Genomic DNA, 14,773 nt, shown 5'->3' on the forward strand with positions numbered 1-14,773 from the left:
AAGAGAGAGAGAGAGAGAGAGAGAGAGAGAGAGAGAGAGAGAGAGAGAGAGAGAGAGAGAGAGAGAGAGAGAGAGTCTAAAGATGATCAGCCTAGTATTCTTGATGAGAGAGAAAAAAAATTGCTGAGTTATTATTATGTTAATGAAATTTGTTAATCAACTTCAACAATTCTTGTTTTGAATATCAGTAGAGAGAGAGAGAGAGAGAGAGAGAGAGAAGAGAGAAGAGCTCGAGAGAGAGAGAGAGAGAGAGAGAGAGAGAGAGAGAGATTATTTATCAGTCACAGTGATTCAATTTACCTTATCAATGACCTCTACTAACTCGGTCTACATAATTTTGGTAACACGCAAGAAATTCTCAGAGAGCAAAGTACACCAAAGTACTCTCGTAATTAATCTACTTCCTTTCACAAATGCTCAAAATTTACATAAACATCATTCACTCGTAAAGAGAGTGGTATGTGACAGAAAAAACATTAGCAAATTTGATTTGATTCCTGCTGTAATATGCAAAATATACAACCCAAAATAACCAATCGCAGTGATAAAATGGCCGAAAACACTCGCAAACTTGATTTAATTCCCGTTGTAATATACAAAATAAACAACCAAAAACATTCAAATGTAAATATCGTGAAATAGAATTATATAAACACCAAACGGCACTGCCAATTCGAAAAAATACTATTCAAAATACACCCGAAACATCCACTTTCAACCGAGAGTGGCAAGATGGCCGCCTCTAAGGCACGGTATTCGGGGAAACCTCATTGTTTGTTTACATTCGTGACGAGGCATAACGTAACCTACATAACGCTGCCTATATAACGTAACCTACTGATTACGTCCGTTTCGCAACGCCTTCTTTGCCGCAGTGATAATGGTGTGATTCGTTCGGCGTAACTTGGGCGATCTGTAGTAGCTACTACTAGTATCTCGCTTTCGGGGCATCTGGGCATCTAGCCGGGTCATTACTAAGGGTATGTTGGTTTGCTATTGGTAGGTACTACCTATAGTATACCTAGGTATACTAGCCTATCACTTTCGGGGCATCTAGGCAGCTCGCTGGTTCATTACTCTTAAGGGTACGTTGGTCCGTATCTCGCTTGTGGGGGCATCTGGGCATCTCGCCGGGTCATTACTAGCCTAGGTAAGGCAACGTTGGTCCTTATCTCTCTTTGGGGACATCTGGGCATCACTCTGGGTCATTACTAAGGGTACCTACCTATGTTGGTTCATAGTATCTCACTTTGGGGGCATCGGGACATCTAGCCGGGTCATTACTACCCATACCTAGGCAACGTTGGTCTGTAGGCTATCTTGCTTTCGGGGGCATCTGTGCATCTCGGTGGGTCATTAGGCTACCTACTACCTAAGTAGCCTAAGGGTACGTTGGTCCATACCTACCTAGCCTAGGGTAAAAAACCGCATGGTACAGGGGTGGACCATGTACGATCAATGTGTACAACCCCGAAAAAAGTACAATTATAAACGCGTCCTGACATCGGAGATGGGCATCAGACGCGACTTGTTGTTGGTGAGAAACGGAGCTAAAGACCTCTACTCCGGTGTCAGGACGCGTTATAATGTACTTTTCTTGGGGTTGTACACATTGATTGTACATGGTCCACCCCTGTACCATGCGGTTTTTTACCCTATTCTAAATCGTCTCTCAGCCTTCTTCTAGTGTTTTGGGTTTGATCATGGAAACACTAGGACCGGGTCATGTTGTGTTCAGTTGGGATGATGAAATGCGTTTGGTTCTGAATTAGGTGATTTTCACGTGAAACGCCTTTCATAGGGTGGTTATTTTTTTGGAAGACTCCAGCCACCTCTAACGGATTGCAGCCACCTAACCAAAAAAGTACCGTAATTTGCTGCCATGAGCATCGAGTCAAGGGTTGTGTCTAAATGACAAAATTATGGTATAATTCAAGTGCTTTTACGGGAAGGGGCTGCGTTCCAAGAGAGCTGGGTGCTATGTCGCCGCTTGGTCATTTACCCTATATGTCCCATTCCTGAAAAACCCGAATTTTTTCTACGTTATCGAATAAGTCAAAGTGTTGTAACAGTGCACTAACATTCACGTTACGTGCTTCCACTCAGGAAGGTGGAACGGGAAAGAACGGCTGCATCTAGACCAGAGCGCGGGTTTATGAACCATACTGTTTCGATTCCTTCTGACTGGTTGGGTTTTAAAAAAATCAGTAGGCCTAGGGCGTGACCTAGGCCAACTGGACATATGATTGACTGGGTTTAAAGTACAGAACAGAAAAAAAAGTTGCAAAAGCATTTATGAATAGCGGATGGTCTACGAGCTGCTTTCACTTCCCAGATTAATTTTGTATAAATTTTAACATGCAGTGTTTATAAATTTTTTCTTGATATTTCAGAACTTCTAACTAACATACATATATGTAAATATGTTTTGCTTGTATTTTCATATAAAATTTTTTCCAAATTTATTAATTTACAACCTTATACTATACTGTAATGCACTGGTGATATCTTCCTCTTTTATATTGCAGGAGCTGTATTTTGCTAAGGTTTAAGAAGGCATATCTGTTCTGTCAAAATGGCACTAGCTCAGAATATGCCTCTTTTGTCAAGGCTGGTGTCATCGTCGGTGGCAATTGCCAGTCATGCAGGGGGAATAATAAGGGACATTCTTAAGAAAGGAGAACTTGGCATTGTAGAAAAAGAGGTAAGAACAATGTTTGCACCAAGATATCGTAAATGCTACATTGTATTTTGTTTTTTATTATTCTGTGATTGGGATGACAACTGATCATATAGTTTGTTGGAGATATGTGGCTAACACTCTGTGTTAGTTTGTGCATGCATAACTTTGGTTTCACTAAGACTGTTTGCCACTTACTAATCTTACCTATACTACCTGTGATCTGCTCAGTTCTGCCTGCTCATGAGACCTGACTGTTATGAGTCTTTCACACCACTTCCAGACTCAAACTGGTGTCATTCAAATTTAGTTCCCACTTCTTCCGCTTTCCTTTACTAAGTGGTTCACGCCACTCGTCTGTCAACGCTCATGGGTTTGTATTGAACAAAATTAATTCTGGTTAGGTGACATTCTTTTTGTTCATGAATTGCAAACATTTGTTTAAATTTTGGTCATTTTGGAGGATCCTTATCTTTTTTCTTTTCCAGAATGCAAGTGATCTACAAACAGAGGCTGACAGAGCTGCCCAGCGTTGCATAATAAGTTCACTGAATAAATGCTTCCCTAAGATTACTATAATAGGTGCAGTATTTTATATTTTGAATTTTTACAAATTATTTTGTACTGCAGTAAGTTTGCATTTAGTGAAAATATTTCACAAAAAATTAGTGTATAGCTATGTTAAAACTTGGAGAAATACTGCAGTGTAGTTTTACTTTTTACACTTCTCTGACATAAATGGGGTTTTTGAGCACTTGAATAATGGGAGCAATTGGTAGAATAGAAAAGAAACATGCCTTTGTAGAGACTGAATTAACCTGACTTTTCATGTGATCTAGCAATTTTTTAATTTGTTCATGAACCTTACCTGCCAGATATATATATAGCTGTATTCTCCGAAGTCCGACTGAATTTCAAAACTCCTGGCACACGCAGTGGTCGGCCAGGTGGTAGTACCCATTCCCGCCGCTGGGAGGCGGGCGTCAGGAACCATTCCCATTTTCTGTCAGATATTTTCTGTCGCCGGTGCAGCCAACAAGTGTTTTCTGCACCTCCGTCATTGGATTTTGGAACTCTTTTGTACACTTGAGTATCCCGATTGATTTTTGGTTATTTGATTTGGATCGGTGGTTAGGCATACGCTAATTGTGGATTGGTTTTGAATTTGGCTTGATTTTTCCTTAAACTTAAGATGTCTGGATCTAGTTCGAAGAATGCAAGGTGAGGCTGCCGAAATCTTCGGTAGACCCAAATACAGTGTGCGCGAATTGTGTTGCGATCGTCGCCGGAGAGGAAGCCTTTTGACGACAAAGCTTTTGAGCGCCCTGGTTGCGCTAAGGATATACCTGTGGCGGTCCATGTGAGAAGGAGGAGGGCTTCCCCTCGCCCCTTGTCTTCTCACAGGATCAGCCCTAAATCGAAGAAGATTGAGAATTTGCAACATCAAATTGCCTTATTGGTTGCAGAGAAAGAGGAAAAGTCACGTCACAGGAGGAAGGATGATAAGCTGCCAGTCAAGAAATCCAGGCAGTCTCCTTCTCCTTCTCATCGCCTCGCTCTTTCTCCTGTTACCTCGCCTTCGAGATTTCGTGCACGAAGGTCTGCAGAGCACGACGTTAAGGCGGCAGCGAGACTTGACGCCAGGCCTGACGCTCGGCTGGGCGCTCGGCTAGACGCCGGGCGGGGCGCTCGGCTGGATGCCAAGCGTGACGCTCGGCAGGACGCTCGGCTTGACGCCAGGCATGGCGCGCAGCTGGACGCATGACGTAGTGTTTCTTCAGACATTCGCCGAGATTCGGAGGATAGTAATGAATCTCAAGAAGGAAACTTGTCGGAGGAATTAACTGAAGAACAATCATCAACAGTATCTTCAGATTACCAGGTTTTGGTTCAATTGCTTCGAACCTCCTTTGAAGAGAAGTTTAAACCTGAAGCCCTGCAGTTGCCTCCTTCACAATTGCTATCGTCGAAGGCTATCAAGACTCCAGGATTGTTGAAGATGGCTACTTCATTATCAACAAAAAGGGCTTTTAAGAAAATGCAGAGTTGGATGGAGTCAAGAAAAGCCCGAAACAAGAATGCTTTCGCCCTACCCCCTTCAAGACTGACAGGCAAGGCAGGTCTTTGGTATGAGACAGGGGAGGAGATAGGTTTTAGAGCCCCCTCTTCGTCCCAAGGTGACTTCGCTACCTTGGTAGATGCACCGAAGAGATCCCTTTTGTCGACGACGAAAGTCCCTGGCCCACCCTTTCTGAAATGGACCATCATATGAAGGGACTCTTCCGTACGATAGAAGTTTTCAACTTTTTGGATTGGTGTTTAGGGGTCTTGGATAACCGGTCGCGTGTCCTGATTTGCTTAGCCTGGAGGAGCTGTCCAGCGTGCTTGCATGCATGGACAAGGCCGTCAGGGATGGTTCGGAGGAGTTGGCCTCGCACTTCTGCACTTCGATTTTGAAGAAGAGAGCGGCCTATTGTGGTTTTACTGCAAAGGCAGTCTCTATCTCTCAAAAGGCAGAATTGTTGTATGCGCCTCTTTCGAGCCATCTCTTTCCCCCAGGCTATGGTCAAAGATCTGGCTGTCAGTCTACAAGAGAAGGCTACCCAAGACCTCCTAGCTCAGTCGGTAAAACGTACGGTTGTTTCTTCTACGTCTGCACGGACGCAACCTTTCAAGAAGCAGAAGCCCTTTCGAGGTGGAGTTTCCTCGAGGACATCTTCTCGAGGAAGTACACGTTCCAGAGGCAGAGTCTCGGCTAAGATCAGAGGAAAGAAATGAACCAGAGATCCTTCAGCCACCAGTAGGAGCCAGGCTTCGACTATTCTCAAAAGCTTGGATAGAGAGGAAGGCGGACAGCTGGTCGCTCAACGTCATCAAGCGGGGGTACAAGATTCCTTTCTTGAAACAAACCTCCCCCACTGCAACGACACCAAGGATTTATCCCCTATTTACCATCAGGGAGAAGCAACAAATCTTTTTCGATCTGCTCGAGCAGATGTTAGAAAAGAGAGCGGTGGAACAGGTCGTAGACCTGGAATCCCCAGGCTTCTACAACAGGATATTCCTGGTGCCGAAACAGTCGGGAGGTTGGCGACCAGTCTTAGATGTGAGCAGTCTGAATCGGTTCGTACAGAAGCAGAAATTCAAGATGGAGACACCTCAGTCAGTTCTTTGGGACCTTTAAGACAAACGCTTGGATGGTTTCATTAGACCTTCAAGATGCGTATTTCCACGTCCCCATCCATCCACAGTCGATGAAGTATCTTTGGTTTGTCCTAAAAGGGACAGTTTATCAATTCAAGGCGCTTTGCTTCGGATTGAGCACGGCCCTATGGTCTTCACGACTTTAATGAAGAACGTGGCGAGTGGTCAATTTTGCAAATATCTGAGTCTCTATGTACCTGGACGACTGGCTCATTCGTGCCTCCACTCAAACGCGGTGTCTGAAGGATCTTCAAACAACTTTATCGTTGGTGAAGTCCCTGGGACTACTGGTGAATTTCGAAAAGTCACATCTGATTCCAACCCAATCCATCCTGTTCTGGGGATTCAGATGGATTCAGTGGCTTTTCGAGCTTTTCCGTCCCAGGGACGTCAGCAGCAATTTTTAGACAAAGTGTCAGCCTTCCTAAGGAAAGATTCGTGCTCGGTGAGGGAATGGATGAGCCTGCTGGGGACCATTTCCTCGCTGGAGAAGTTTGTTTCCTTGGGGAGACTGCACCTCAGACCGCTACAATTTTTTCTCAAGGAAAATTGGAAAGAAAACAAGAATCTGGATATGATCTTAAAAATTTCAGGAGAGGTAAAACATCACTTAAAATGGTGGCTAGATCCAGTGAAGTTGTCGGAGGGCGTGTCTCAAGCTTCAGAGCCCTGACCTAGTGTTGTTCTCCGACGCGTCCACCACGGGGTGGGGAGCAACATTAGGGGGGGAAGAAGTGTCAGGCACCTGGAGAGGGGAACAGGTGTCCTGGCACATAAAACCTAAAGGAAATGGCAGCCATCTTTTTAGCTCTCCAGTTTTTCCAAGAAAAAGTCTCTCATTGAATAGTCCAAGTCAACTCAGACAACACCACAGCTCTGGCGTACTTGAAGAAGCAGGGAGGAACACAGTCTCGGTCCCTTTTTGCTCTGGCAAAGGAGATCTTGCTGTGGGCAAGGGCATGGACGTCACGATCCTTACAAGGTTCGTAGCAGGAGTAGAGAACGTCCGGGCAGATCTCCTCAGCAGACGAGGTCAACTTCTGCCAACCGAGTGGACTCTGCATCAGGAGGTATGCCAAGAGCTGTGGGGGTTATGGGTATACGTCCGCTAGTGGACATCTTTGCGACGTCCAGAACGAAGAGGCTTCCACTGTACTGCTCCCCAGTACTCGACCCAAGCGGCAGTGGCGATAGACGCACTTCTCTGGGGACTGGACGGGGATGGACCTATACGCCTTTCCCCCGTTCATGATCTTAAGGGAAGTCATGAGAAAGTTTGCGGCGTTGGAAGGGACGAGATTGACTTTGATCGCCCCGTTCTGGCCGGCGAGAGACTGGTTCACAGAGGTCATGGCCTTCGTAGTAGACTTCCCGAGGACGCTTCCAGTATGGACAGATCTACTCAGACAGCCCCACCTCGAGAGGTACCCACAGGAAACCTCTCCGCTCTGAGTCTGAACTGCATTCAGACTATCCCCAAAAGTTGGCCAGAGCGAGAGGCTTTTCTAGGTCAGTGGCGAAAGCTATCGCCAGTGCAAGAAGAGCTTCATCCAACGCAGTGTACCAATCGAAGTGGGCAGTCTTCAGGAGTTGGTGCAAGAAGAACGGCATTTCCTCCACCACGACCTCTGTGAGCCTAGATTGCTTGACTTCCTTTTATATCTGAGAAGGGATCTAAAACTTGCAGTCCTCTACAATCAAGGGATATAGGAGTGTGCTTTCAGTTGTCTTTAGGCACAGAGGCCTGGACTTGGCGGACAACAGAGACCTTCACGATCTCTTGAGATCTTTTGAAACAACGAAGGTTCAACAACCCAGGTTGCCGTCTTGGAACTTGGACGTAGTTCTGAAGTTCCTCATGTCCAGTCCATGGCGAAAACCTATGCATACGGCTTCCCTGAAGGATGTTACTAGAAAAGCTATCTTCCTGATTGCTCTGGCGACGGCGAAGAGAGTCAGCGAGGTGCAAGCGATTAGCAAATACGTGGGTCTTTAAAAGGTTATAACGCGGTCTGTTCCTTGAGCCCAGCGTTCCTGGCAAAAAATGAAAATCCGTCCAACCCTTGGCCTAGGACTTCGAAATTAAAGGGATGGCCGAAAAATCGTTGGGGGCGCAAGCCAGAGAGAATTCTGTGCCCTGTCAGGGCTCTCAAATTCTACCTAAAGAAGACTAAGGATTGTAGAGGTCTTTCTGATAACTTGTGGTGTTTGGTAAGGAAGCCAAATTTACCAATGTCAAAGAATGCTTTGGCTTTTTTCTTGAGGGACACCATCAAGGAAGCGCATTCATCCTGTCAAGACAGTGATATGAAAATGTTGAAGGTGAACTGCGCATGAAGTTGAGGCTATTTCTACGTCGGTAGCCTTCCAAAAGAACATGCACTCAATGACATCTTGAATGCCACATTTTGGCGTAGTAATTCAGTGTTTGCCTCTCACTATCTTTCGGGATGGTGAGGAACTACATACTGAGAAAGTGTTACTCTTTGGGCCCATATGTCGCACCAGACACTATATTGGGGACAGAGAGTAGCACTCTTCCTATCATTTAGGAAATAATATGTTAGTTTGGACTTTTTAATTTTATTTCTTTTTATTTTTTATTTTTTATTTTTATTATGTTTATTTAGGTGTTTTTAGTTTTTATTTATTGTGGGTCTTGGGTCGGCCGCCTTAGGCGGACTTCCCTCCATTAGCCTTGGTTATACAAGTTTAACCAGATAGGCTAGGTCAGGTGGTAACGTTTTTGCTTCGCCCTCATAGTAGGGTAAAATGTTTTTGTCACATTGTGGTCACGTCCCCGTTGACAAATCATCTGGAGCGCACCAGCTACATAGGATAGGTCACGTCCTTGCTGGCACCTCCAGTGAAGCATTTAACAGCAATTCTGGTGTCCTTGATCAACACCTATATGATTTCTGTCACATTGTGGCACGCTCCCCCCCCGTGACAGTTCATTAGAGCGCACCAGCTACACAGGTCACGTCCTTGCTGGCCACCTCTAGGAATGCATTACCCAAAAATTGGAGGTCTATAATGTAGGATCTAGTTGCTTTGTGGTCACGCCCCTGTTGACAGATCCTCTAGAACTCAACAGCATCGCAGGAGTCTCTAGTAAAGCAGAAGCAGACTTGGGTGACGGTACTCACGAAGTCAGCTATGCTAACGGTAAGGAACCAAGATATCAATCATGTAAATGGAATTTTTTCCCAAAATCCGAGTCTGTCTCCCCCTTCCTCCAAAGGTGGGATTCAGCTATATATATATCTGGCAGGTAAGGTTCATGAACAAAATGATATTGTTATGATACAATAAAGTTTGTTCATACTTACCTGGCAGATATATATAATCAAAGTGCCCACCCACCTCCCCTCAGGAGACAGTGGCACTAGAAAATCTGACAGAAAATGGGAATGGTTCCTGACGCCTGCCTCCCAGCGGCGGGAATGGGTACTACCACCTGGCCGACCACTGTGTGTGCCGGGAGTTTTGAAATTCTGTCGGACTTCGGAGAATACAGCTATATATATATCTGCCAGGTAAGTATGAACAAACTTTATTGTATCATAACAATATCATTTTCTTAATCATAATATTGCTATTATAGACTCAGTTTGAAGGATTTTGATCTGCTTAGGATTATACATATTTTGTGGTAACACTTTCTCTGTGACTGTAATCATTGCAGGGGAGGAAGGAGAGGAGGAAACACAAAATACCGGCGACAAAGTTTTTGATCCAGACGTGATGCCAGCGGTGAATGTTAAGTGTCCTTCAGAACTGTCTTCACTGGCTGAGGAAGAGGTATTTGTCACACCCGCTCTTGGGTAGTAAATAATTGAAGATCTGAATTCATGCTTCCAAGTTAAAACAGCCGTGAATTTTTATGCTGATGAAGTTCGGAAGTTATTTTTTAGTTTCTGCCTCCATGCACTGCATCTAGTGTGGTTATTATGTAATTTGAACAGATTTCTGTAGTCTTATTTTACCTGAATATGACGGTAGGTTATTAAATGACGGTACTACCTGATAAAGTTAGGGCAACTGTACAAATAAGTTTTTAGTTGTTCAAATGAAATTTACAGCTCATTCTTTGTTTATAAATTATGTCTCAAGTATTTTAAGACTCGTATACCCTTTCAGATTGTAGTATGGGTGGATCCACTGGATGGCACTGCAGAATATACACAAGGTACCGTATTGTGAAATTCATGAACTATATAATTAATCATTAATTTTGGATCTGTTAGTCCTCTGTCTTACTGTACAGTATAGTACTAGTACTTCTCAGTCAGCAATTTTCATTATTGCAATTGAAATCAGCTCTCTCAGGACCTGTAGAGTGCTGAAGGCTAAAAATATCTCTAATTTTAATATAAAGTCCAAAAACAACACTTCATATATATTCATACTTATTGCAAACTATTGTTTTACTTGTGCTGTTCTTGTTGATAACGAGTTAGAATGTCTGTATATAGTGTGGATACAGAGAGAAAGTATACTGTACTGGGAGTACCTTGACTAATTTGGAACCTGTTTCAGTGTTTACTTTATACTGGTGTATATACACTACTGTATTGTATACGCATTTACTAAAGGAGATCATTTTTGCTCTAGTAAAGTGAGGTCTGTGTTACATTATGCATAGAGTTCACATGTAGTAGTATACTTCGCTAGTTTGTCTGACTAAGGAGCAGGTAGTTTGGTACAAGGACCAAGTATCAATGAAGTCCAAAGTATTAGAATGGAGGAAAATGAGCAGTGTTTTCAGTGAAACTGGGATGAGAGGGGTTGAAAGGTAGGGCGAAAGTTGATATATGATATTGGTGAATTCTACTAAGTGTTGTGAGATTAATCAAAGTATACAGGCAAAGTGGAATGAGATTGGGTGAAAAGTAACGAAAAAATTGACTTACGATGTTGCCTAATTCTACCATGTGTTGTGAGAAGATTGATCAAAGTATGGAGATGTCATCGTAATGAGTGTGAAAGGTAGACTCGCACTTCCAACTTAACCTTGTATTTGAGTCGGTTATCCAATGAATGTGCTTGAAGAAAGTAAATGGCGACAGAGCCTTGATTTCTTCAACTCAAACTTCAGTGAGCGTCCTCTTACGGAAGAAAAATCTCCTTTTGACGTAGTAAGATAAGAAATCTGGAACATTAAGAATATTTTATTTAAGAAATGTCACTTGAGGGTAGCTTCAATAAATCTACGAAAAGTGCAGAGATGTTTCTTCTCTTGATTTTGAGTGGTTAGGAACGACTCCCCTATATTTTTTATAAATTTTATGTACAGTCTAGTCAAACATTATTTGAAAAAGAGTTCCCTTATTTTCCTTTGCTGCAGCTTTGCCATTCCCCCTTGCCCCAGGTAAAAGTATGCTTAAGCCAAAAATCAAAGAGGGAGGAAGAAATAAACATGCTTATTGAATTTTTAATCAATATATGACTCACTTTTGGTCTAGTTTTGTAGATCAACAGAGTAAGGCAGCTGTGAGGTAAAGTTTTGTATCCATGCAACATGAAAATTATTTAGATATTTCATAATAATTTACTTCTCTATAGATATGTAGTGCAAAATATTAAATAAGATAAATATGCTAAGATTATAAACATATAAGGAAGATTTGAAATCTGGCTTAGTAAACAGTCAAATTTAGAACATGACATTCATGCTACATAATAAAATTTTTTTTAACATTGTTCTCAATTTGTGTGACAAGTGAACTTACATTAATCGTGCCACCTTAGAAATGGTTGTATTTTACTTGTAAATATACCCTGTTTGGTGAACATCATCCTTGATACTGACTGTGCTTGTATGAATTCAGCCCACAGGTTAGGGGAGCTACACCATCTTAGCCTGCGTGCGTTTGTTAAGTTTCTGTTTGCATTCGAGTTCATATTTCCATTCTAGCATTAATGTGGACCTGCATTTTGTAGTTTTGTCATTTTTGTAAGTAGTGTTTATTTACATTATATTGCTTCTTTGTGAGTAGATATTTTTTGTGTTATGAATACACAAATGTTTGCCTTTCTTTTTTTTGTAATCTAACATCTTGACTGACAGTCAGCTCATATTACAGGGAGTATAACAGATTATGTAGGAGATTGTACAAGAGCACTAAGCTCAGACAAATTGAAATAACTACTGAATTTTTTATTGTTCTGTTTATCATCAAAATTTCTGTTGTATGGTTTTATTCTAGATGCAGCGATGAGGTAGTAATTGAGATAACATAATAACAAACTAGGTAGAATTCCAGAGCTAATTACTGAAAAAATTCTACTTGCATTTCTTCCATTTTTGTGTATTTTCATCTTTTCACTACGGTTACTCATTCATAAGTCATCTTTTCTTTCCACTCTTTGTAGCATCCTTGTAATGTCTGCTGTGCCTTTTACTTTTCATCCATAACCTTTTGAGTTTTTTCAGATTTGTCTTAACTTCCTTGAATATGCCATGTTCAAGTTGTACCCATCATCAAAGAATAAAATTTTGTCAGACAATAAAAAGAACAACTTGTTGGTCAAGTTAAAGGTTTTTTTATCATTATCAAAGAAGGAAGAAGGAACTCAAGCAACCTTCCAGTTAAATGGAAAAATTAGTATTTTTACGTGAGGCCTATGCTTGGTGATTTTGTATAGTATTAACTGATAAATTTACAAATGAGATTTTCTCTCATAAGTTCACCATGAAGGAAACTTCTCTCATTACTTGCCCTTGAAACTAATAGACCACATAAGTCTTTGTAGCTGTCCAGTAACATGATACTAGTTTGTTATTATATTTGCTCTCACAGTCATTTACAGTTCATGTGTTTCCTTCTCTCATAACTTGACCAAGAAACTTTTAAGCCACATAAATCTTGGTGGCTGTCCAGTAACATTAGTTTATTATTATATTTGCTTCCATAGTCCCATTTTACAGTTTTTTTCCCCCCATGGTTGTTTTTTTGGTTTTTTCCTCACAAAATATTGATTGTAGTATTGAAATATTTTATACTATGTGTATGTTATACGAACCAATGTCTAGGTAGCCCATTTTTATTTTCTTATTGCACAGAGCATTGGAGACAAGGTAATACATTTGACCGACAGTTTGAGTTGTGAGAACTTTTATTTCCAGTTATTGCTGGGAATGAATACAAGTGGTCTAGTGAGAAATCACTTCATTTGGGTTGTGTGTGAAGTGTTTGCAAACCTTGACTTGTTCTCTTGGAATGCTTACACTCTTTGGAGGATATTTTTGTTCTCCTACGTTCTCTTTCATTTGTAAATCTAGTAGGTTTTTCGTTATATTCATTAAGTTTTTGTACGTAGTGGCACTACTTTTAAAATTTATTTTGGCCCTCATTCATCTTGTAGGGTTATTTTGTATGTAAAGGGTAATTTCTCATAAAAATTGGTTATGCTAATACTTTTTTCATCATGTGCCAGGGAGGCTGAAAAGCTTGTAGAATCTATTCCACCATCTTCTTATAACATTCCCTTTCTGGGGAATAGCTCTGCATCTTTGCAATAGTAACAAGGTTTATTTTTCATCTTGTCTTGGGTCATGCAATATGTCTTCATTCTTAAGGTTTCCAAGATAAAAACTTGTGTCTTAACCTCTTTTGTTCTGTCCAGACCACCGCAGCTGGTCTCTCTCCATGGAGCTCAAATCTTATTTAATTTAATCTCTCGTCAGAATTCTTTGCTCATTAGTCTGTCTGGTCTTGTATGATGACTTGATGGCCTAACTTCCAAAATGTCCCTTTATCAGCACCCTCTATCAGAAGGCTTGTCCCTGGAAGAAAAAATTATTTATCCAACTAGAAAAAAACTTTGATTGCCTTATTACAGAGACTTAGGTAGAGTTTTCTCTCTCTTCTATCTCCCACTGTTTTTGCAATTACCGCATTTTTTTGTTTTTGGATGTTATTTTTATTTATCCTCGACAACACCTGAACTCACAATCACATTGTATGTACTTGCTTAGGTGAACAAGGCAACAAACTTCTTTCCTTGAGAACGCTTGCATACTGCTGATGCGTGTTGCTTGTGGAGGGCATATATCATTTTGTTTTTGACTGTCATACACGAATACCAACTTCATTGGGATTTTACCATTACATTATTTCTCCTGATAATTCTCTAATTTGGGAGAGTTTCCCATTGCTGCAGGGTTCTGATATTTTTAGAAATGGATCGTTTTTAAGAGAAGAAAAATTACTCGGGGATTTTGTACCACCATTCAAGTTAGACTGATAGCATCAGGTCCCTATGTAATGTTTTGCCATTGTCCATGAGCCTATTTCTCATTGTTAGGTTTCTAGATCATATTACACAACAAGGAACTCATAGATGATACTTTGGACACTGGACAGGTTGGGAACAATCAGAATTTTAAAGACCATCATCTATTGATTGGTAATGACATCTTGTCTCTTGAACTAGGATATTGTTTTTGTAGCTGTGGCCCAAAATAAAAAACTTAATTCTCTTAGGAATCACAATAAAGGATGACAGTTAGGAAGTGAGAAGTATTGTTTTATGTATACTGACATATTCTAAATGATCCGTAAATAGTTGAGGGTGCAGAAAGAACTTTAGGTTTCATGGTACATGAAAGAATTCTACAGTCATTTGTAGCCTTGGTTGTGCACAGCATGACCACTGCTGAGTTTGAAGTAAATGGTTCTCTGAAATGTTTAAGTACTCATGAGCCTTTGCCTGGATGGTTGTGGGGTTGAATTTTCCTAATTGTTTGGGGTCTGGGGTGTTGAAGTTTCTCTATGATAACGATATGTATGCTACGGAATACTAAAATGCTGAAAAATTATATTCAGACTTTTTGTTAATTGATTTCAGCGAATGATCTCTCATAAAATTTTTGTACATGTG

At 41.3% G+C, this 14,773-nt stretch overlaps 2 protein-coding genes across 6 annotated transcripts in view; both read left to right on the forward strand.

Moving 5' to 3' along the window:
* The window catches only part of LOC135215150 (uncharacterized), a 115,566-nt gene that overhangs the window by 49,325 nt on the left and 51,468 nt on the right, over positions 1 to 14,773 (forward strand). The window lies entirely within an intron of this gene.
* LOC135215148 (3'(2'),5'-bisphosphate nucleotidase 1-like) lies at positions 746 to 11,819 on the forward strand. 4 transcript variants are annotated; one of them, XM_064249591.1, is made up of 6 exons: positions 746 to 883; positions 2,529 to 2,704; positions 3,169 to 3,262; positions 9,573 to 9,688; positions 10,028 to 10,076; positions 11,719 to 11,819. In XM_064249591.1, exons 2-6 carry the CDS (start codon positions 2,576 to 2,578, stop codon positions 11,802 to 11,804), a joined length of 474 nt encoding a protein of 157 aa, XP_064105661.1. In that variant the 5' UTR covers positions 746 to 883; positions 2,529 to 2,575; the 3' UTR covers positions 11,805 to 11,819. The 4 variants fall into 4 exon arrangements, with proteins under 4 accessions (XP_064105661.1, XP_064105660.1, XP_064105658.1 ...); XM_064249590.1 differs by having other exon boundaries at positions 758 to 999; XM_064249588.1 differs by having other exon boundaries at positions 760 to 980.

This window comes from Macrobrachium nipponense, chromosome 5 (assembly GCF_015104395.2).
Source record: "Macrobrachium nipponense isolate FS-2020 chromosome 5, ASM1510439v2, whole genome shotgun sequence".
In the NCBI taxonomy this organism is placed as follows: Eukaryota; Metazoa; Arthropoda; class Malacostraca; order Decapoda; family Palaemonidae; genus Macrobrachium; species Macrobrachium nipponense.